At 45.7% G+C, this 22,538-nt stretch overlaps 1 protein-coding gene across 1 annotated transcript in view; it reads left to right on the top strand.

Moving 5' to 3' along the window:
* MYO1E (myosin IE) overlaps positions 1–12,309 on the top strand; it is a 240,056-nt gene extending 227,747 nt beyond the window's left edge. The window contains exons 27-28 of the mRNA XM_045395539.2: positions 10,301–10,470; positions 11,221–12,309. Of these exons, the coding sequence (XP_045251474.2) occupies positions 10,301–10,470; positions 11,221–11,297 (247 nt within the window). The 3' untranslated portion in view covers positions 11,298–12,309. The remainder of the gene's footprint in view (positions 1–10,300; positions 10,471–11,220) is intronic.
* Positions 12,310–22,538: the final 10,229 nt, after the last annotated feature.

The raw sequence follows: 22,538 nt of genomic DNA, 5'->3' as shown, positions 1-22,538 counted from the left end.
GGCCCGGGCAGACATGGTGCTGAGGAATTCCTGGCATCCATTTCCACATTTCCAGTAATGTTTATAGATTCAACCTTTTGGAACACAGCATATTTTTAAGAGCCAGTGGAATAAAATGCCATTATTTTCCTTCTTGGAATTTCAAGACATACATTTCACATCTGCAGAACAAAGAGGTGATATTCGAAAGCTTAATCCCAGCTCCCCTTGATAGACTAGGCACACCCACCCAGGAGGTATGGGAGCTACACAGAAATTCACAAAAGGTGGCATTTAGAGTGCAGAGAGCACAAGATTTGCAGCTATAAGAGCAGGATGTGAGTCCTGGTTTGTCCATTCATTCCTTTTTCTTTTATTCATCAATATTTACTGAGCCGTGTGCCTTCTATGTGCTACCCCAGGCTTGTCACTTAATCTTTCTACTCCTTGGTGTCTTCACCTGTACAATAGGGATACTAATAATATAATAATTTTGAAAACCCACTCGTCAGAGTTTTCTTGAAGGTTAAGTAAGGGCTTTGTGTGCTATAAAGCACAGTGCTATTTGAAAGTTATTTTGTATTTGTCTCATTACTGTTATTCATTGGTTGGTCTCACAAGGAAATTTTAATGCTCTACCAGGGTTGAAAGGTGACATTCCCTGGCCCAGTGGCTTTATTCTCAAGAACTCAAATCTCTGGCCTGCCTAGAGCCGTGGATTCCATGAAGCTCTACACTTCAGGCATTGCTGGCTTTAATGCGGGGAATGGACAGCCTAGGGAAGCCAAAACAAGGAGACTAGACAGGGAGATGCCCGCCCCCAACACACACACACACCCTTGGCAGCTGTGCCTGTTCTCCATGGGCACAGAGCATCAGTGGCACACAGTTCTGCAGTAACGGTAACAGACACTAGACATTAGAGCCTCATTTGGACGATTTGAAGAAGGAAAGTCACAAACTCCTTCCGGCTCTGCACTATTCCACAGTCTCTCTCTCTCTCTCTCTCTCTCTCTTTTTTTTTTTTGACAGAGTCTCACTCTGTCACTGAGGCTGGAGTGCAATGGTGCGATCCTGGCTCACTGCAGCTCAACATCTGCCTCCCACGTTCAAGTGATTCACATGCCTCAACCTCCCAAGTAGCTGGGATTACAGGCATGAGCCACCACGCCTGGCTAATTTTTAGTAGGGACAGGGTTTTGCCATGTTGGCCAGGCTGGTCTCGAACTCCTGGCCTCTACAGTCTCTTTCTAACTAAACATCTATCTCAGCTGCAGTCATCATAACAATGAACATCCCATGGAAAGAATGGACATTGCCAGGACAGAGGGAATTAACTAGCCCTCAGTTGAGTTTTGATGTCATTTGGGGTTTTGTTTCCTTGTGGACTTTTGGCACCTTGTGAGATTCGGCAGCCATCTGTGAGGACTCAAATGTCAGCTGACATCCTAATGTCTTGGGGCAAATAGATCAGTTGTTTCTTCTCTGGTCAGTAATACAGGACTCTTGCAGTGCAAGTTTTCACAAAGCAAACTGGATGTAGTGTGCTTAATTCATCAGGAAATGTTATTTGCTTCTGGGTTATAATGTGATTGCCCTACTCAGAAGAAAGAACCTGGTGCAAAAAGAAGTTGCTGTAGGTCAGCTTTTTCATGTAGTTATGTTAATTGGTAATAGACACATAAAGTGATGTGTACAAATTACCCTAAAATAAGAAAACTAAATTGCATTGTACAAAATTACATATAATGAAACACTGGATTTGCTCAGTAATATATAATTTTTTAACCATATACTAACATGTATATTATATATATAAACAATATATATTAGATATAATGAGCCTTTATTATTGAAATGTCAAAAAGAAAAATAACTTATTGTTGAGTCTGAAATCTTGCTGCAACTCCCCGTTATCTAGCTGGGCACAGTGGCGCATGCCGTTAATCCCAGCACTTCGAGAGGCCAAGGCAGGAGGATCACTTGAGGTCAGGAGTTCGAGACCAGGCTGACCAACATGTGAAACCCTGTCTCTACTAAAAATACAAAAATTAGCCGGGCATGGTGGCAGGTGCCTGTAATCCCAGCTACTTGGGAGACTGAGGCATGATAATCACTTGAACCCAGGAGGCAGAGGCTGCAGCGAGCTGAGATCATTCCACTGCACTCCAGCCAGGTGACAGAGTGAGGCTCTGTCTCAAAAAAAAAAAAAAAAATTATCTCAATGAAATAATTATTTTTATAACACAATTTTCAATTCTGTGATGTTTATTAGAAATACAAATACTGTATCACAAAGTACCAGAATTACCAAAATTATCTAAATTCTACATAGCCATTATAAAACAAATGGGGGTAAATGGCTGTAGTCCCAGCACTCAGATGGTTAAAGCAGGAGGATGGCCCAAGTCCAGGGGTTCAAGACTGCAGTGAGGTATGATCATGTAACTGTACCCCAGCCTGGGCATCATTGCAAGACCTTGTCTCTAAAAATACTAACAATAAGGAAATAATGAAACAAAAGTTGGCAAGGCATTTTTAGACATGAGTGAGCCTGTTTTGTTGTGAGGGCAGCATGAGGATGGTAGGATGGTAGTGTTCTGGTAAACAGTGGGCACTCCAGCGAGGAAAAGGCCTGAACTGTAACATTTACCAGTTTCTCGGGTAAAATTCTCTCCCCATGGCCAATTTCAAGCTACCGGTGTGACTACTACTGAGTACGGAGTTGGGAAAAGATGGGCAGTCTCACACCATTGTATAGTATTTCTACCACATCAGCAATAGACTTTAATAACTTCAAATGCGTAGATAGAAGGAAAATAAGTAGACCAGGAGTGGTGGCTCACGCCTGTAATCCCAGCACTTTGGGAGGCCAAGGTGGGTGGATCACTTGAGGCCAGGAGTTTGAGACCAGCCTGGTCAACATGGTGAAACCCTATCTCTACTAAAAATACAAAAAAAAAAAAAAAAAAATTAGCCGGGCTTCTTGGCACATGCTCGTAATCCCAGCTACTCGGGAGGCTGAGGCAGGAGAAACGCTTGAACCCGGGACGCAGAGGGTGCAGTGAGAAGTAGGAAGGGATAAATGATTAGCATTTATTGCCTTTGCTTTAATACAATTTCTTTGTTGTCAATGATTTGATTTTTAATAATGGCCGTGTTTGACAACTGGCTCATAAAATGCCTGAAAGTTCTATCAGCTCTTGCAAGCTGGACTGAGGCTGTTCTGGCACGGTGGGCATGGGGTCTCATGTGCCCTGTAAGGGGGTTTGTAATCCCTTCCTCCTGGATTAACCAACTGCCTTGGCTGGGAGTTGGGGGGCTCCAGCCACCTAGAAGACCTCATTAATCAAATTTCTGGCAGTTTCTTTGAAAGTCATTCCCGGCCGGGCGTAGTGGCTCATGCCTGTAATCCCAGCACTTTGGGAGGCCAAAGCAGGTGGATCACTTGAGGTCAGGAGTTCAAGACCAGCCTGACCAACATGGAGAAACCCCATCTCTACTAAAAATACAAGATTAGCCGGGCATGGTGGCACATGCCTGTAATCCCAACTACTCGGGAGGCTGAGGCAGGAGAATTGCTTGAACCCAGGAGGCACAGGTTGCGGTGAGCTGAGATCGTACCACTACACTCCAGCCTGGGCAACAAGAAACTCCGTCTCAAAACAAAATAAAAAAGGAAGTCATTCTTCTCATTAATGACGCAGGATTGCCACCTAGTGACACAGAGGAGATTGCCTGGGTTTTCCAGGCTGTTGGAGTCTGGGAAAATGGCTGTTTCCACCGACTGTGTTCCACGACAGCTTCATGGCACAGATTTCCTGTGTTCCTCCGTGCTGTTCCGAGCTCTCTGTAAAACTTTCCTAGAATTAGAAAAAAGACCTAGAACCCGGTGCAGTGGCTTACGCCTGTAATCCCAGCACTTCGGGAGGCCAAGGTGGGAGGATCACTTAAGGACAGGAGTTCAAGACGAGCCTGGGCAACGTGGCAGAACTTCATGGCTAAAAATAAAGAGGCCGGGCGCAGTGGCCTACACCTGTAATCACAGCACGTTGGGAGGCTGAGGCAGGCGGATCACTTGAGGTCAGGAGTTCGACACCAGTCTGGTCAACATGCCGAAACCCCATCTCTACTAAAAATACAAAAATTAGATGGGCATGGTGGTGGGCGCCTGTAATCCCAGCTAATTGGGAGGCTGAGGCACGAGAATCACTTGAACCTGGGAGGCGGAGGTTGCAGTGAGCCGAGATCATGCCACTGCACTCCAGCCTGCGTCACAGAGTGAGACTCGGTCTCAAAAAAAATAAAAATAAGTTAATAAATGGAAAAGAAAAAGGACCTAGGCCATTGCCTGAATCTGCTTAGGTGTTACAGATGCAGAGCGTGGCCTCAAACCCAGCACACAGACTCAAGCCCACGTCCCCCTCCTGCTACACACTGTCAGCATAGAGCTTGAGGCCCCATCTCAGGGGGAGTCAGCCAGATAGCCACACAGGTCACCGTCATGCTACAATTCACCCTGCTCTGGAGGAGCCGTGGGCTAGGGGAGGGTGTGGCGGGGGGTTCACCAGAGTCTGGGGACGGAGTGATGGAAATGAGATCCAAGGCTGAGCAGGAGTTAGCAGTCCTGCCTGGGAAGTGGGGAGAGGCCAGGGGAGCGTAGCCAGACCAAGGAGGCAGAAAGGTTCCGTGTGGCTGCAGTGCCAGGAACCTTAGGCATGGGCCACCATGGTGGCCAGTGGTGAAACCAGCAGGAAATTCCAGGAGCCTGCATCAGTCATCTCACAGGAGCGTCATGAGGGTGAAATGAAGCAGCATCTGTGAAAATGCCTAGCACAAGGCCTGGTCCAGTTGAGGGGAGTTTATCCAGACTTCACTCAGCTGCTGGCAGTTTCCCAGAAGACATCCTGTCTGCTCGCCCTCACAAGGGTGTAGCCATGTGCAGGCTGGCCAGGGAGAATGGCTCTCACTGTGGCTCGCTTTGGGAATATGCTGCCCCAGCAGAGCAGTTGTGCCCCTTTGTGATCACAAGAAAGAGCCAATGGTGGCAGCATCAGTGTTGCCCTTCCTAATGCAAAGTGCAGAGGTCCTCCCTCCTCCACTCACCTGCCCGCTCCTCCCGGCTGCCATCAAACAGTCCCCACTGTCCACACCCTGCTCCCCAGCAAATGTCCCATCTAAAGCTGCCCTGGCCTCCCCCACCTCTCACTTGTGGAGTACTAGGAACCCCATTCAGCCTGGTGATAAAGGGCCAGATGGCTTACGTTGCCAGCACAGTAGCAGTTGCCCATAACCTGGACAATTAGGCCAGCTGTTGTCATGGGTCTACAGAGGACCCCAAATTCCCCGGGTAATTCCTGAGGTTTTACTTTGGCCAGTAGTCACGTATCCTGAGGAAGCAGCCTCTGATGCCTTGAGATCAAAGACCATGCAGTGGCCACACACACAGCTATTTGCGTGGTCCACCTGCATCCCCTTAGGTCTTGTTTATAATTTGGTATCTTATCACCAGAAAGAATCCGTTCAATCAGACTTATGATCTCTAGTTTAAAACAATCTAGATGCCTTTTTTTTTTCCCCCTAATTACCCTGGCTAGAGTTTCCAGGATAATATTGGACAGAAGTGGTGAGTGCTGTTTTTATTCCTGATCTTATGGGGAAATTGTTGTAAGTTTCACCAGTAAATATGATGTAAACTTGAAGTATGTGGACAAGGGTCCTCTCCCCAACCAGGGCTCATGAAGAAAGGTAAGAAGGCACCAATGTGGCCTGAAGCAGGGAGTAAGGCTGGGGTGTGAGCAGGGGCCGCACCTGGCAGAGTCTGTAGGCGCCATGAAGGGTTTTGGTCCTTTTTCCAAGAGCAGAGAAAAGCTGTTAGAAAGATTTTCAGGTTGAGGTTGGGGCGAACTAATAACAGCTGAGCTAGCATGAGGGTCAAGTGTCCTAGAAAGGAAACAACTGGCAAGGAAGACATGAAGGACAGAAACAAGTCTTAGTCAAAGCTGGAAGCAGGTGGGGCAGAACAAGTGAGTGATGCCCAGGGCAGGGAGGGTCTTACCTCTCAGGAGCCATCCGTCTTGTCTTACCCCAACTCCAGTGGGGGGAATCCTTCAGCAGGAGGACCCTGTACCTAAGCCCCCGTACTTGGGCTCTAGAGACCTTGTCAGTCTGCATTAAGGACAGCAGGATTTTTCCCCTGCACAAGACAGGACAAATTTCCATCTGTGGGTTCAATTGGCCCGCTGTGCCCATGGGTTCCACATCTGTGGATTCAACCAAACTTGGAATGAAAATATTTAGAAAAAGTACAGATAGCTGCCTCTGTAGTGAACATGTACAGACTTAAAAAAAAAAATTTTTTTTTTTTTTTTTTTGAGACAGAGTCTTACTCTGTGGCCCAGGCTGGAGTGCAGTGGCGCAATCTCGGCTCACTGCAACCTCTGCCTCCTGGGTTCAAGTGATTCTCCTGCCTCAGCCTCCCAAGTAGCTGGGACTATAGGCGTGCACCACCACGCCTGGCTAACTTCTGTACTTTTTGTAGAGACAGGGTTTTGCCATGTTGGCCAGGCTGGTCTCGAATTCCTGACTTCAGGTGATCCACGTGCCTTGGTCTCCCAAGGTGCTGGGATTATAGGCGTGAGCCACCATGCCTACTCAGTCCTATATTTTTAAAAAAGCCTTTTTCTTGTCATTATTCCCTAAACAACATAGTATAACAACTATTTACATAGCAATTATATTAAGTATTGTAAGTTAAATAGAGGTGATTTGACGCATACAGGAGGATGTGCATATGCACATTGTTTATATGCAGTTGTTACACTCTTTCATATGAGGGACGTGTCTGTGGAGTTTAGTATCTGTGAGGAGTCCTGGAACCAGTCCCCCGGGGAGACAGGGACGACGGTTTTGGGTGTGTGTGCGTGCACATGTGTGCATCTGTGTCCTTCCACGTGCACTTCTAGCCCAGTTCTGTGGCCTGCCAGGCTGGAGGCTTCCTCCCTCCCAGGGTGTTGTAATGCCCGCCCCCACCCCCTTTCATTCCTTGTTGCTGAGAAGTCACATGACATCTGGTATCCAGGCTAATGGCTCTTATTAACCAAATGCTGACACATCCCCAATATATAGGGTGCTTAATTTAAAACCTGCTTGCCTGGCCAACGTTCAGAGAAGCACACACTTCTTGAACAGGGAATGGGGATTTCCAATAGGCACTAGGTAGAAAATGACTGATGTCACACTAAGAACCTATAAAATGCCTTTCCTCTGCACTAAGAGAGAAGGGCAGGGGGGTGGTGGTAAGAGGAGTGGAGCCTGAATAGCCTTGGGGATTGCTCCCTCCCATGTGGGGTGGTGGAAAAGCCCAGTCTCAGGGGAGCCCAGCCCCTCCTAGGGACAGTCCACCACCCTGCTGGCAGTCCGTGTCCCCCCCAGCCACCCCTTTGTGATCCAGGTTGTTCATCAGCACCCCATGAGCATCTGTCATCACAGGACCTGGGCAAGGCCAGCAGGCTGTGGCTCCTGAGAGCACAGCTCAAAACTGGGTGTGGTGGTTCTTTCCAGAACTCAGGCCCCAGAAAGCCCCTCCCTTTTCCTCCTTGCTCCTGTAGGTGTGAGTGATGTGCAGACCTAACAGCCAGTCCCACCATGTTGAAGTCCAGCCCAACTTCTTCAGGGAGAAATCTTAAGTTTCTTTTGTAGGGAAATGAATATAGCCTTTACTTTGGTTTGTCCTTAAGCAAAGTGGAAAAAAAAGAAATGTTCTCCATGTTTCCATTTTCCTTTTTGTTTTTGCTAAATGCTTTTTATGAACATATTTAATAAATAAATGTTTCAGGTGTAGGTGTAAAGATCTCACTAAATAGGAACAAGTTGAACTTACATACCTTTGAAACGGTATATGAATGGTGACTGAAGGCAGCATAGTATATAGAAAGAATAACTTTAAAGCTAGAAGATCTGGATTAGGGTGAGAGCACTGGAGGTATTTTTAATAATTATGACAGTGGGGTGGAGGGAGTGTCACTGGTATCCAGTGGTAGAGGCCAGGGATTCTACAGGGCATAGGACAGCCTCCCTCACCCACCCCCATACACACACACACACACACACACACACACACACACACACCAGAGAATTCCCAGCCGCAAATGTCAGTTGTGCAGATGTTGAGAAAGTGCTCTGGATAAACTCTTGTATAAGAATATTCACAGCAACATTTTTGGAGGGGCAAAGGGGAGCTCTGAGGGGTAATAATGAAAGAATGGGAAGGAGATCTGAGGAGTAATACTGAGTGACAAAATGAGAGGGAAGTCTGTGGAGTAATAATGAGGGGGTGGGAGGAAAGATTGTGGAGTAATGAGAAGGGTGTGAGGGAAGTCTGCAGAGTAATGAGAGGGTCGAAGTGTGAGGAGTAATGAGGAATGGGAGGGAAGTCTGAGGAGTAATAATAAGAAGGTAGGAGGGACATCTGTGGAGTAATAATGAGGGTTAGGAGGGATGTCTGTGGAGTAATAATAAGGGGGTAGGAAGGACGTCTGCAGAGTAATAATGAGGGCTGGGAGGGAAGTCTGACAAATAATGAGAGGGTGAGACGGAAGTCTGAGAAGCAATAATGAGGGGGTAGGAGGGATGTCTGCAGAGTAATGAGAGGGTAGGAGGGAAGTCTGAGGAGTAATAATCGGGGGTAGGATGGAAGTCTGAGGAGTAATAGGGGTTGGAGGGAAGTCTGAGGAGTAATAATGAGGGAGTAGGAGGGAAGTCTGCAGAGTAATAATGAGGGGTGGGAGGTGTGAGGAGTAGTAATGAGGGGTTGAAAGGGAAGTCTTAGGAGGATGAGGGGGGTGGGAGGGAAGCCTGAGGAGTAATAATGAGGGGTGGGAGGTAAGTGTGAGGAGTAATAATGAGGGGTGGGAGGTAAGTGTGAGGAGTAATAATGAGGGGTGGGAGGTAAGTGTGAGGAGTAATAATGAGAGGTGGGAGGTAAGTATGACGAGTAAAATGCGGAGTGGGAGGTAAGTGTGAGGAGTAATGAGGGGTGGGAGGTAAGTATGAGGAGTAATAATGAGGGGTGGGAGGTAAGTGTGAGGAGTAATAATGAGGGGTGGGAGGTGTGAGGAGTAATAATGAGGGGTGGGAGGTAAGTGTGAGGAGTTATAATGAGGGGTGGGAGGTAAGTGTGAGGAGTAATAATGTGGAATGGGAGGTAAGTGTGAGGAGTAATGAGGGGTGGGAGGTAAGTATGAGGAGTAATAATGAGGGGTGGGAGGTAAGTGTGAGGAGTAATAATGAGGGGTGGGAGGTAAGTGTGAGGAGTAATAATGAGGGGTGGGAGGTAAGTGTGAGGAGTAATAATGAGAGGTTGGGAGGGAAGTCTGAGGAGGAATGAGGGGGGTGGGAAGGAAGCCTGAGTAATAATGAGGGATGGGAGGAGAAGTCTGAGGAGTAATAATGAGGGATGGGAGTGAAGTCGAAGGAGTAATAATGAGCTCGTGGGAGGGAAGTCTCCGGAGTAATGAGGGTGGGTGGACAGATGGGATGGGAGTAGACAGGAGTGAGGTCTGAGGCATAATAAGGATATGAATGGGGAGCAAAGTCTCACGGCAGCATTTTTTACAATAGTGAAAACTGGAACCATCCCAAGTGACCATTCACAGTGCCCTGGAGAAGTAAACTGTGACACAGTCACTCGTGCAGTGGTGTAGTATCAGGCAGCGAGGATGAAGGAACTACAGCTGCAGGCATCAGCAGGGCACATGGTCCAGTTGTTGAGTGTGTGACCGTGGAATATGATGCCTTTCATACAGTTGATACAGTCGGACCACAGATATTGGTTAGGGGTATTTACATGTGTGGCGAACTGTAGAGATGAGCCAGAGAATCATGAATACAAACTGTAAGGTGGTGGTAATCTGGGGGGAATGCAGTGAAGGAGAGATGCCTACAGGCTTCTGTGGCACCTGCAAAAGTTCCATTTCCCAACTTGAGGAAGGAGGGACAGATACCTGAATGTTCCTGATTTAAATGTATGGGTATACTTTTGATACTTTTATATGGATATGTGTCTCCCACATTGCCTTCTATGCTGGGGACACAGTAACAGCAGCAGCTAAGGTTTTTAAGAGCTATGTGTGTTTGCAACAACCTTGTCAGAAAAATTACTTTTATTCCTCAAGTTTAAAGACTACGCCCTGGGCCATATGTCTTCTAAGGATGAATTTGAACTTGAACAGGCCAGTGCCGGCCACCATGCTCCAAACCACCGCTCGGTGCTGCTGCCTCCTGTTGGGGCCCAGTCTCACCTGCTCCTCTCTCCCCACAGGGTCAGGAGACAAACGACCAGTAGGCCTCCCCCAGCAGGGGGCAGACCCAAGCCCCAGCCCAAGCCCAAGCCTCAGGTGCCACAGTGCAAGGCTTTGTATGCCTATGACGCTCAGGACACAGATGAACTCAGCTTTAATGCCAATGACATTATTGATATTATCAAAGAAGGTAAGTGTGTGGCCGGTTGGCTGGGACAGCCTCCCAAAGAGCACATGGTCACATTGCTGTAAGATCTAGTGTGAAGATGAAGAGAATTTATGAGCTCCTCAAACTGCAATTTGTAGAGGCAGATCCAGGCCTCAGGCTCAGTCTGATCAAGACACCAGCTGCTCCTTTAATGCTTCTTTCAGCTCTGCCCGCTTCTTTATATCCCCTCCCTTCTCAAGCTGTTTTTCTTCATGGTAGCAAAATGGCAGCAGCAATTCCAGGCCAACATACCAAACCATGTCTGAAATCTGCATCATCTCTGCAACTTCTTTTCTTAGCCATTGGACGAAAGTCCTGAGTTTTATTCTGATCAGACCAAATTAGTCATGTGTCCATCCCTGAACCAACTTCAGTAGCAAGACAAAGGCTGTACCCTGAGTGGATTAGAACTGGTAGGGGCTGTCCCCAGAAACCGGGGCGGGGGGGGTCTATCCCACCCACACTTCCTGGCTTCCTCATAATGAAAGTAGATGGTGTGGAAGCCAGGGAGACAACCTTCAATATCCATTAGTAAAGCAGTCCATGGGCTTGGCTGAGTGCTTTATTAATTTGGTAGATATCTTTTTACAACAAACTTCTTGATTTAAAGAACAAAGGGAAAACAATATGGATGGAGCCACATCACTTGAGCCCGTATAGGAGCAGTGTGTGTTTGGCTGGGGCAGAACAGACTTACTGATCTTCACTTTCACCACCTCTCTCCCCCTGCAGATCCTTCTGGCTGGTGGACGGGTCGACTACGAGGCAAGCAGGGCCTGTTCCCCAACAACTATGTGACCAAGATCTGAGGCGCCCATGACTCTGACGCATGGGGCAGAGGAGCTCCAGGCACTGACCAGGGGAGGGGATATTTAGGGGCTCCCCTTACAATCCACAATGAGCAACTGCTTCTCCAAGGCCTGGAGCTATTCTGGTACCTTCCCCATGGAGGACACTGAAAAGACTGGGTTGGGGACAGGGAGTGTCACTCCGTAAGTGATCCTAAAAGGTAGCCTCTTCATAGGAACCCAGGAGGGCAAAACCACCATGCATTAAGATTTATTTATTGTATTTAAACCTGGTGAGAGGACAAGTGAGGTCTGCTCAGACCTTATAGGCTTCTATCAAAACAGCACCCGGCTTGCTCACCAGGCCTAGGGAATGGCTGTAGGCGGCCGCTGACAAGTGCCTTTAGTTGAAGAGCACATTTCTGTCATCTCTTTTGTCCGTACCTGATACACACATTCCTCTCTGCCACCTTCCCTCAGGGAGGACCCGCCCTCTGCAGACTGGGCTCAGCGTGAGCAGGCACTTCCCACGCACATGCCAAGGGCAAGCTGGCCTGCTGAGCCCAGGGGGACAGCGGGGCACTGGTTTACACTTTGCCGCGACCATCAAGGCCGCCAAGCAGGTCAGGGGCTGGGGGCTGGGGGCTGGGCTGCCGGCTTTGCTTTCTCTGGGTCTTCAGTTGGAATGTGGCTGGCCCATGTTGGTTTGTGTTTAAATGCTGTACTTATTACAAGAAGGATCTTTTTTCAAGCTGTACATTTATAAAAACAGATCATATACTGTATATATAAAAATCTTGAGATGGTAGAAACATGTATGAATGTACTAAGTAGTAGTCCACTGTACTCATAAGGTAGGTTTTCTTACAAAACTCACACCAGGTACTTACAGATGTGCCCTGCTCTTTTCCAATTACGGAATGTCATTGCTTTCTAGCTCAGTCCCTGCAGACTCTTCTCAACTCTTTCCCTATAGGAAACTTCCTCCGCATCCCGCCCCCACCTCCTAAATAAATAAAGGAATCCGCGAACACCTTCTTCTTTCATGACATTTGTTATGGGTTGAATTGTGCGCCTCCAAAGAAGATGTTAAAGTCCCAGCCACCAGTACCTCAGAATATGACCTTATTTGGAAATGGAGCCTTTACGGAGCAAACAAAATTAAAGTGAAGTCATTAGAGTGGGTCTTAATCCAATATAATGGTGTCCTGATGAAAAGGGGAAATTTGGACACAGAGACCAACATGCAGAGGAAAGACCATGTGAACAGGCAGGGAGAAGACAGCCATTCACAAGCCCAGGAGAGAGGCCTGGAACAGATTCTCCCTCACAGCACTCACAAGGAACCAACCCTGCCCACCTTGGTCTTGGACTTCCAGCCTCCAGAACTGAGGCAATACATGTCACTGTTTAAGCCACTCAGTTTGGGGTACTTTGTTACAGCAGCCCTAACCAACTAAAACAGTGTTTTCTTGCCATAATAGTGAAAAGTCGGAAACTGTAATGCCCATCAATAATGGAATGGTTGTAAGTAAGTAGAGACTGCCATTTCTCTACCTCTCCTCCTCTGGTTGCCATGGCCATTCTTAAGCTACTGGGAACTTAAGAGTTTGAGCAGCATACACCTTTGAGTCATTTCAGGATCCTCAAGTCCATGGGAAAAAATTATCAGGGCTTACATATAAGGAAAAAAAAATGGATCTAGATTTGAAATGAAGATACGGCATTTCATTCTCCTTTTACTTCAAGAACAGGGAGCAAACTCCATTCTGTAACAGTAACAAATAACGTTAAAAGGCTACTTCAGTTCCATGTTGTGACCAGAGAGGAAAGTAAAGCCATGATGTGGTAAAATGAGGAAAGGTAATCCTATTGACACTAATGATCTCTATATATTTTACAAAGTACTTTCACATTCATGGACTCCCCACAGTGGGACGAAGATACCATAAGAGCTAGGACCGAGGAGCATGCTGGGGTCCCCACAGCCACCAGCACTCAGGCTACTTTCTCAGGGCAGGAACACCAGGACCATCTTCCCTTGTTACAAGCCCCTGGCTGGCTGGGACAAGCCTTTGTTTTTCCTCCTGATTGGCATTTTACACTTGTGTATAACTGGGAACCGTCAGGCTCTAGGTGACAAAACTGGGACTGAGTGAAATCTCCCACGAGTAGCACGAACACCCTCATCCATGGAAATCACAGACCAAGCCCTTAGCACCTGCATCGTGTGCCCAGCCAGTGCCAGGCTCACGGAGATGCCCAACAAATGGTGCTGAAATAGGTGAGTGACCCATAGGGGAAGGAGACTTAGATCTGTGTAGAGATGCTGAAATGCTGACACTATTAAGAAAAGTTTGGAGAAATACTGGTTTATCTTAAACTTATTTGTATATATGTAGAAATTCAACATGGGGACTACCAGAAAAATGCCTTTTTTCCCCTTTAGGGTCTTTAAGACACTAACCTGGGTTTCCTCTAGTCTCTGGATCTAGCCTGGCCTGCCATTTTGTTCACTGTGCAGTTAAGTAAATATGACCACTTCAGGAGTCACTTACCAGGAAAGAACATACAGAACGGGGCCACCCCCACTTTCTGGAACTTGCCATCCTGTTTGAAATAAGGGGTGTTGATGTGCACACACAGCAACATGGAGAGCAGTATCAAACACAATGTAAAAATGTGATACCCCTTCAACCAAAGGTTTCAGGTAACCATGAACTAAATGAGAAGGCCTGACTGTGTACCCTAGGGCAGAGGTGTTCGAGCTTTAGTGGTAGATGAGAGAGAGACAGAGGTGTATATAAGGGTGGCATCTACTCTACTGATGGCCATCTGTGAGACAGAGGCTGATCTCAAATTCCTGGGCTTAAACAATCCTGCCTCAGCCTCCCAAAGTGCTGGCATTATGGGCATGAGCCACCGCACCTGGCCAACTGGCTTCTTAAAGACATGCAAAAGGTCCATCTCTTCCACAGTGTTTTTTTTAGCAATACACAGACATGTGGAGAGAGCAAAGGGTGAAGCCTTCTTGAATAAGCTTGCTCCCCAACCAGGAAGGGTGCCAACCCACTGACCTCCCAACATGGGGTCCCAGCCCACTGTAATCAAACCTGACTCACCACTATTACCAAGTCCAGCCCAATGGAGGTGGAAAAGCATCGTGCAGTTTCCTTCTTAAAGGACCTGCCCTGTGTGCACACCATGTCCACCAGTATTCTACCGGCCAGAGCTTAGTCATGTGGCCTCAACTCAAGGGGGCTGGTCTTTCCACAGAGCTGTCTCAGCAGCTTATCCAGAGCACCAGAATGAGAGCGGCCTCCTGCCAGGTGGAGCTGTTCACAAAAATGAGTGAGAGAAAATATGGATGTGCATCTATGAATTACAAACTCCATGGGCTTCCACAGAGCATGGCTTTTACATATCTAAATGCCCTCTCTTTGCGACTCCCTCCTGAACTCATCCCCAGACCCTCCCTGAGTGGAGCTGGTCACACTAAGTCTGCCTGTGCCTCTAATTGCTACCATTTCTTTTATAGGTGGTGTCCCAGTTAAGATTTCCCTGGCAGTAGAGCTGGATTCTGGTTTCCAGGGCAATCAACAGCAGAGCATGAATGGTGCTTCTCTGGTGGACGATTTAACTCTGTGTTTCTGGCATCCCTCACTTTTGTGATCAAAAGACCAGAGGAGCCATTCGGCAATTCTGCCCTCTTTCACTGTTTTGCTTTTCTCCCAGGGCCTGATTACAGTTCTTTCTGGATTTAGTAACGTGGTTTTATTCCTACCCACTAATCTTGATGCCTTTTTCCCTACTAGGCCATACCTCTCCACTCTGAGCACCCTTTCCAACCAGAAGCCTGGCTCAGTATGGTTCACTGGGTCGCCCAAGGTCACACAGTTCTTCCCTGGGGGAGCCACCATTGGAACTCTGAGTCAAAGGCCTGTGCTTTTTTATTTTGAGACAGCGCCTCACTCTGTCACCTAGACTGGAGAAAAGTAGAACAATCACACCTTACTGCAGTCTCAAACTCCAGGGCTCAAGCATTCCTCCCACCTCAGCCTCCCAAGTAGCTGGGACCACAGGTGTGTGCCACCACACTCAGCTAATTTGTAGACATGAGGTCTCCCTATGTTGCCCAGCTGGTCTTAAACCTCTGGGCTCAAGCAGTCTTCCCGCCTTGGCCTCCCAAAATTCTGGGATTACAAGCATGAGCCACTGTGCCCAAAAGGCCTGTGCTTTTAATCATTTTCTCCAATTCAACAAATACTTAGTAATGTGATGGTCTACTGTGTTAGCCTTTCAACTGCCAATATCTTTCTCTCAAAAACAAAAAAATATATTTTTTAAAAAGAAAAAAACTCATGCATAGAACTCAACAGCTAGAAACTTGTAAACTCCTTTAATGGGCAAGAGCTCCATCTAACAAATCTGAATCCTCTGATCCATCTCTTTCCAAGACCATTAACCTTCTCCTTAAAATAATAACATCTATGTTCAAGTATCTTCTTCGTACTGGAAACTATACTAAGTGCTTGGCATACTTTATTTAGCACAACCCTATGAGGTAGACACTCTTATCCCCACTTCACAGGTATAGAAACTAAAGTATAGAGGTCACAACTACTTAGAATCAAACTCAAAGCACCCACGTTCAGAGTTAGTGCTCTTCTATACTATGAATCCATATCCCATTTTTAATTTCCATGTTTTTATGATACGGTTTCTACTTCTGCCGCTCATTTCACATTTATGACATTTGAGTTTGGGGTGCCTGCTGTGCCATCTAAAAAAGTATCTTAAAGGTCTTTATGACATCCTGGAAGAATTTCCTGAGTCAGAACATGCAATATTTAACTAAGTAAAATATGTAATAAGGAAGCTATAACATGTCTTTGGATATGCTTACAAAACTCAGGCGTTCTTGGAGAGAAGTTGAACTCAAGCATCTCTGGGAAATAATTGCTTGTCAGAGCCAGGAAAGCTGCCTTTCATGGTCTCACTTCGTTACCCTTCACACTTGTGATCAGAGTTGTCTAAGGCTGCCATGGGAACAAGCTTCACTAACCCAATAACGGATATTCATCAACTCTACACTAGGATTTCAACATATAAAGATATCCAAAACTTACAGTTAAAGACACACTAGTCAGGCAGTCCTGCCTGCCCAGGAAGAGAGTAAAAAGCCAGCCCTGACTGGAGCCACTTTCTCCTCCCCAGGGGCAGTTGTCCTCAACCACACCTGAATCACAGGAGCAGACACTGAATTTCTGTCAGCAGGAGGCAGCTCTTACCACACTCTAGGTTGGGGAAAATAACTGAGATAAATGAGTTTACTGCAAAGCACAGAGCCTTTATGAATCTTCCAATCATTTGCAATGTTTCACAAGTGTATTTGACTAACTCCTTTCTCTTACAACACCAATTAACATCTTGTTGAACCAGCGTCTTGGGAAGTTGTTTTTATACGAGACTATGTTTACGGTTTTTAAGTCAGTGGTTGGAGGTGAGGATGCACTCCCCCCACAGAAAACAATGTTTGAGCATCCCAGATTGACCTCAGACTGCTGAGCTACCAGCAAGAATTCCAAGCCAATGAGTGTTAGCTTGCTGGGCTCCGTGGGGGTGGGACCCAACGAGCCAGGCATCGGAGGGAATCTCCTGGTCTGTGGTTGTGAAGACTGTGGGAAAAGTGCAGCATCTGGGTCGGAGTGTACCTTTCCTCCTGGTACAGTCTCTCACGGCTTCCCTTGGCTAGGAAAGGGAAATCCCCCGACCCCTTGTGCTTCCCAGGTAAGGTGACGACCCACCCTGCTTCTGCTCACCCTCTGTGGGCTGCACGCACCTACTGTCCAACCAGTCCCAATAAGATGAACCAGGTACCTCAGCTGGAAATGCAGAAATCACCTGCTTGGTTGGGGGAGGGGTGCCTGCCATTGCTGAGGCTTGAGTAGGCGGTTTTACACTCATAGTGTAAACAAAGCTGCCAAGAAGTTCAAACTGGGCGGAATCCACTGCAGCTCAAGGCTGCTGCAGCCATACTGCCTCTGTAGATTTCCTCCTCCCTGGGCAGGGCATCTTTGAAGATAAGGCAGCAGCCCCAGTCAGGGACTTATACATAAAACCCCCATCTCCCTGGGACAGAGCACCTGGGGGAAGGGGAGGCTGTGGGCATAGCTTCAGCAGACTTAAACGTCCCTGCCTGACAGCTCTGAAGAGAGCAGCAGATCTCCCAGCACAGTGTTCAAGCTCTGCTACGGAACAGGCTGCCTCAAGTGGGTCCCTGACCCCCGTGTATTCTGACTGGGAGACACCTCCCAGTAGGGGCCAACAGACACCTTATACAGGAGAGCTCTGGCTGGCATCTGATGGGTACCCCTCTGGGAGGAAGCTTCCAGAGGAACAGGCAGCAATCTTTGCTGTTCTGCAGCCTCTGCTGGTGATACCCAGGCAAACAGGGTCTGGAGTGGACCTCCAGCAGACTCCAGCACACCTGCAGAAAAGAGGCCTGTTACAAGGAAAACTAACTAATAGAAAGGAATAGTAGCAACATCAACAAAAAGGAAGTCTACTCAGAAACCCCATCCGAAGGTCACCAGCATCAAAGACCAAAGGTAGATAAATCCACAAAGATGGGGAGAAACCAGCACAAAAAGGCTGAAAACTCCAAAAAACAGAATGCCTCTTCTCCTCCAAAGGATCACAACTCCTCACCAGTAAGGGAACAAAACTGGATGGAGAATGAGTTTGACAACTGACAAAAGCAGGCTTAAGACGACGGGTAATAACGAACTCCTCCGAGCTGAAGGAGCATGTGCTAACCCAGTGCAAGGAAGCTAAGAGCCTTGAAAAAAGGTTAGACAAATCGCTAACCAGAATAACCAGTTTAGAGAAGAACATAAATGATCTGATGGAGCTGAAAAACACAGCACGAGAACTTTGTGAGGCATACACAAATATCAGTAGCTGAATCGATCAAGCGGAATAAAGGATAGCAGAGATTGAAGATCAACTCAATGAAATAAAGCAAGAAGACAAGATTAGAGGAAAAAAGAGTAAAAAGAAACCAACAAAGCCTCCAAGAAATATGGGACTATGCGAAAAGACCAAATATATATTTGATTGGTGTAACTGAAAGTGACAAGGAGAATGGAACCAAGCTGGAAAACACTCTTCAGGATATTATCCAGAAGAACTTCCCAACCTAGCAAGGCAGGACAACATTCAAATTCAGGAAATATAGAGAACATCACAAAGATATTCCTCAAGAAGAGCAACCCCAAGACACATAATTGTCAGATTCACCAAGGTTGAAATGAAGGAAAAAATGTTAAGGGCAGCCAGACAGAAAGGTTGCATTACCCACAAAGGGAAGCCCACCAGACTAACAGCAGATCTCTTGGCAGAAACCCTACAAGCCAGAAGAGAGTGGGGGCCAATATTCAACATTCTTAAAGAAAAGAATTTTCAACCCAGAATTTCATGTCCAGCCAAACTAAGCTTCATAAGCAAAGGAGAAATAAAATCCTTTACAGACAAGCAAATACTGAGAGATTGTGTCACCACCAGGCCTGCCTTACAGGAGCTACTGAAGGAAGCACTAAACATGAAAAGGAACAACTGGTACCAGTCACTGCAAAAACATATCAAATTGTAAAGACCATCAATGCTATGAAGAAACTGCATCAACTAATGGACAAAATAGCATCATAATGAAAGAATCAAGTTCACACTTAACAATATTAATCTTAAATGTAAACGGGCTAAATGCCCCAATTAAAAGACACAGACTGGCAAAGTGGATAAAGAGTTAAGACCCATGAGTATGCTGTATTCAAGAGACCCATCTCACATGCAGACACACATAGGCTCAAAATAAAGGGATGGAGAAATACTTACGAAGCAAATGGAAAGCAAAAAAAAAAGCAGGGGTTGCAATCCTAGTCTCTGATAAAACAGACTTCAAACCAACAAAGATCAAAAGAGACAAAGATGGGCATTACATAATGGTAAGGGGATCAATTCAACAGAAGAGCTAACCATCCTAAATATATATGCACCCAATACAGGAGCACCCAGATTCATAAAGCAAGTTCTCAGAGACCTACAAAGAGACTTAGACTCCCACACAATAATAGTGGGAGACTTCAGCACCCCACTGTCAACACTGGACAGATCAATGAGACAGAAAATTAACAAGGACATCCAGGACTTGAACTCGGCTCTGGACCAAGCAGACCTAACAGTCATCTACAGAACTCTCCACCCCAAATCAACAGAATATACATTCTTCTCAGCACCACATCACACTTATTCTAAAATTCACCACATAATTCGAAGTAAAACACTCCTCAGCAAATGCAAAAGAACGGAAGTCATTAACAGTCTCTCAGACTACAGTGCAATCAGATTAGGACTCAGGATTAAGAACTCACTCAAAACTGCTCAACTATATGGAAACTGAACAACCTGCTCCTGAATAACTACTGGGTAACTAACAAAATGAAGGCAGAAATAAAGATGTTCTTTGAAACCAATGTGAACAAAGACACAAAGCACCCAAATCTCTGGGACATATTTAAAGCAGTGTGTAGAGGGAAATTTATAGCACTAAATGCCCACAAGTGAAAGCAGGAATGATCCAAAATTGACACTATAACATCACAATTAAAAGAACTACAGAAGCAACAGCAAATATATTCAAAAGCTAGCAGAAGACAAGAAATAACTAAGATCAGAGCAAAACAGAAGGAGACAGAGACACAAAAAACCCTTCAAAAAAATCAGTGAATCCAGGATCCGGTTTTTTGAAAAGATCAACCATACTGATAGACCACTAGCCAGACTAATGAGAAAGAAAAGAGAGAAGGATCAAATAGACACAATAAAAAATGATATAGGGGATATCACCACCGATCCCACAGAAATACAAACTACTGTCAGAGAATACTATAAACACCTCTACACAAATAAACTAGAAAATCTAGAAGAAATGGATAAATTCCTGGACACATACTAAACCTCCTGAGACTAAACCAGGAAGAAGTCAAATCCCTGAATAGACCAATAAAAAGTTCTGAAATTGAGGGAGTAATAGCCTACCAAACAAAAAATTCCAGGACCAGACGTATTCACAGCCAAATTCTACCGGAGGTACAAAGAGGAGCTGGTACCATTCCTTCTGAAACTATTCCAAACAACAGAAAAAGGGAATCCTCCCTAACTCATTTTATGAGGCCATTATCATCCTGATGCCAAAACTTGACAGAGACACAACAGAAAAAGAACATTTTAGGCCAGTATCCCTGATGAACATCGATACAAAAATCCTCAATAAAATACTGGCAAACTGAATCCAGCAGCACATCAAAAAGCGTATCCACCATGATCAAGTCAGCTTCATCCCTGGGATACAGAGCTGGTTCGATATATGCAAATCAATAAACATAATCCATCACATAAACAGAACCAATGACAAAAACCACAACTGTCTTAATTGATGCAGAAAAGGCATACGACAAAATTCAACACCCTACGCCTTCATGCTAAAAACTCTGAATAAACTAGGTATTGATGGAATGCATCTCAAAATAACAAGAGCTATTTATGACAAACCCACAGCCAATAGCATACTGAATAGGCAAAAACTGGAAATATTCCCTTTGAAAACTGGCACAAGACAAGGATGCCTTCTCTCACCACTCTTATTCAACACAGTATTGGAAGTTCTGGCCAGGCCAATCAGACAAGAGAAAGAAATAAAGGGTATTCAATTAGGAAAAGAAGAAGTCACATTGTCTGTTTGCAGGTGAGATGATTGTATATTTAGAAAACCCCATAGTCTCAGCCCAGAATCTCCCTAAGCTGATAAGCAACTTCAGCAAAGTCTCAGGATACAAAATCAATGTGCAAAAATCACTAGCACTCCTATATACCAATAACAGACAGAGAGCCAAATCACGAGTGAACTCACATTCACAATTCCTGCAAAGAGAATAAAATACCTACGAATACAATTTACAAGAAATGTGAAGGACCTCTTCAAGGAGAACTATAAACCACTGCTCAAGGAAATAAGAGAGGATAGAAACAAATGGAAAAACATTCCATGCTCATGGACGGGAAGAATCGATAGCATGAAAATGGCCATACGGCCGGGCGCGGTGGCTCAAGCCTGTAATCCCAGCACTTTGGGAGGCCGAGACGGGCGGATCACGAGGTCAGGAGATCGAGACCATCCTGGCTAACATGGTGAAACCCCGTCTCTACTAAAAAATACAAAAAAAACTAGCCGGGCGAGGTGGCGGGCGCCTGTAGTCCCAGCTACTCGGGAGGCTGAGGCAGGAGAATGGCGTAAACCTGGGAGGCGGAGGCTTGCAGTGAGCTGAGATCCGGCCACTGCACCCCAGCCTGGGCGGCAGAGCAAGACTCCGTCTAAAAAAAAAAAAAAAAAAAAAAAAAAAAAGAAAATGGCCATACTACTCAAAGTAATTTATAGATTCAATGCTATCCCCATCAAGCTACCATTGACTTTCTTCACAGAATTGGAAAAAACTACTTTAAGTTTCTATACGGAACCAAAAAAGAGCCCGCATTGCCAAGACAATCCTAAGCAAACAGAACAAAGCTGGAGGCAACATGCTACCTGACTTCAAACTCTACTACAAGGCTGCAGTAAACCAAAACAGCATGGTACTGGTACCAAAACAGACATATAGACCAATGGAACAGAACAGAAGCCTCAGAAATAACAGCAAACATCTACAACCATCTGATCTTTAACAAACCTGACAACAACAAGAAATGGGGAAAGGATTCCCTATTTAATAAATGGTGTTGGGAAAACTGGCTAGCCATATGCAGAAAGCTGAAACTGGATCCCTTCCTTACACCTTATACAAAAATTAACTCAAGATGGATTAAAGATTTAAATGTAAGACCTAACCATAAAAACCCTAGAAGAAAACCTAGGCAATACCATTCAGGACATAGGCATGGGCAAAGACTTCATGACTAAATCACCAAAAGCAATGGCAACAAAGCCAAAATAGACAAATGGGATCTAATTAAAATAAAGAGTTTCTGCACAGCAAAAGCTCCATCTGACACAGGGCTAATATCCAGAGTCTACAAAGAACTTAAACAAATTTACAAGAAAAAAACACCACCATCAAAAAGTGGGTGAAGGATATGAACAGACACTTCTCAAAAGAAGACATTTTTGCAGTCAACAAACATGAAAAAATGCTCATCATCACTGGTCAT

The sequence above is a fragment of the Macaca fascicularis genome, chromosome 7 (genome assembly GCF_037993035.2).
Source record: "Macaca fascicularis isolate 582-1 chromosome 7, T2T-MFA8v1.1".
Taxonomy (NCBI): Eukaryota; Metazoa; Chordata; class Mammalia; order Primates; family Cercopithecidae; genus Macaca; species Macaca fascicularis.
This window is presented reverse-complemented; position numbering and strand designations above follow the sequence as displayed.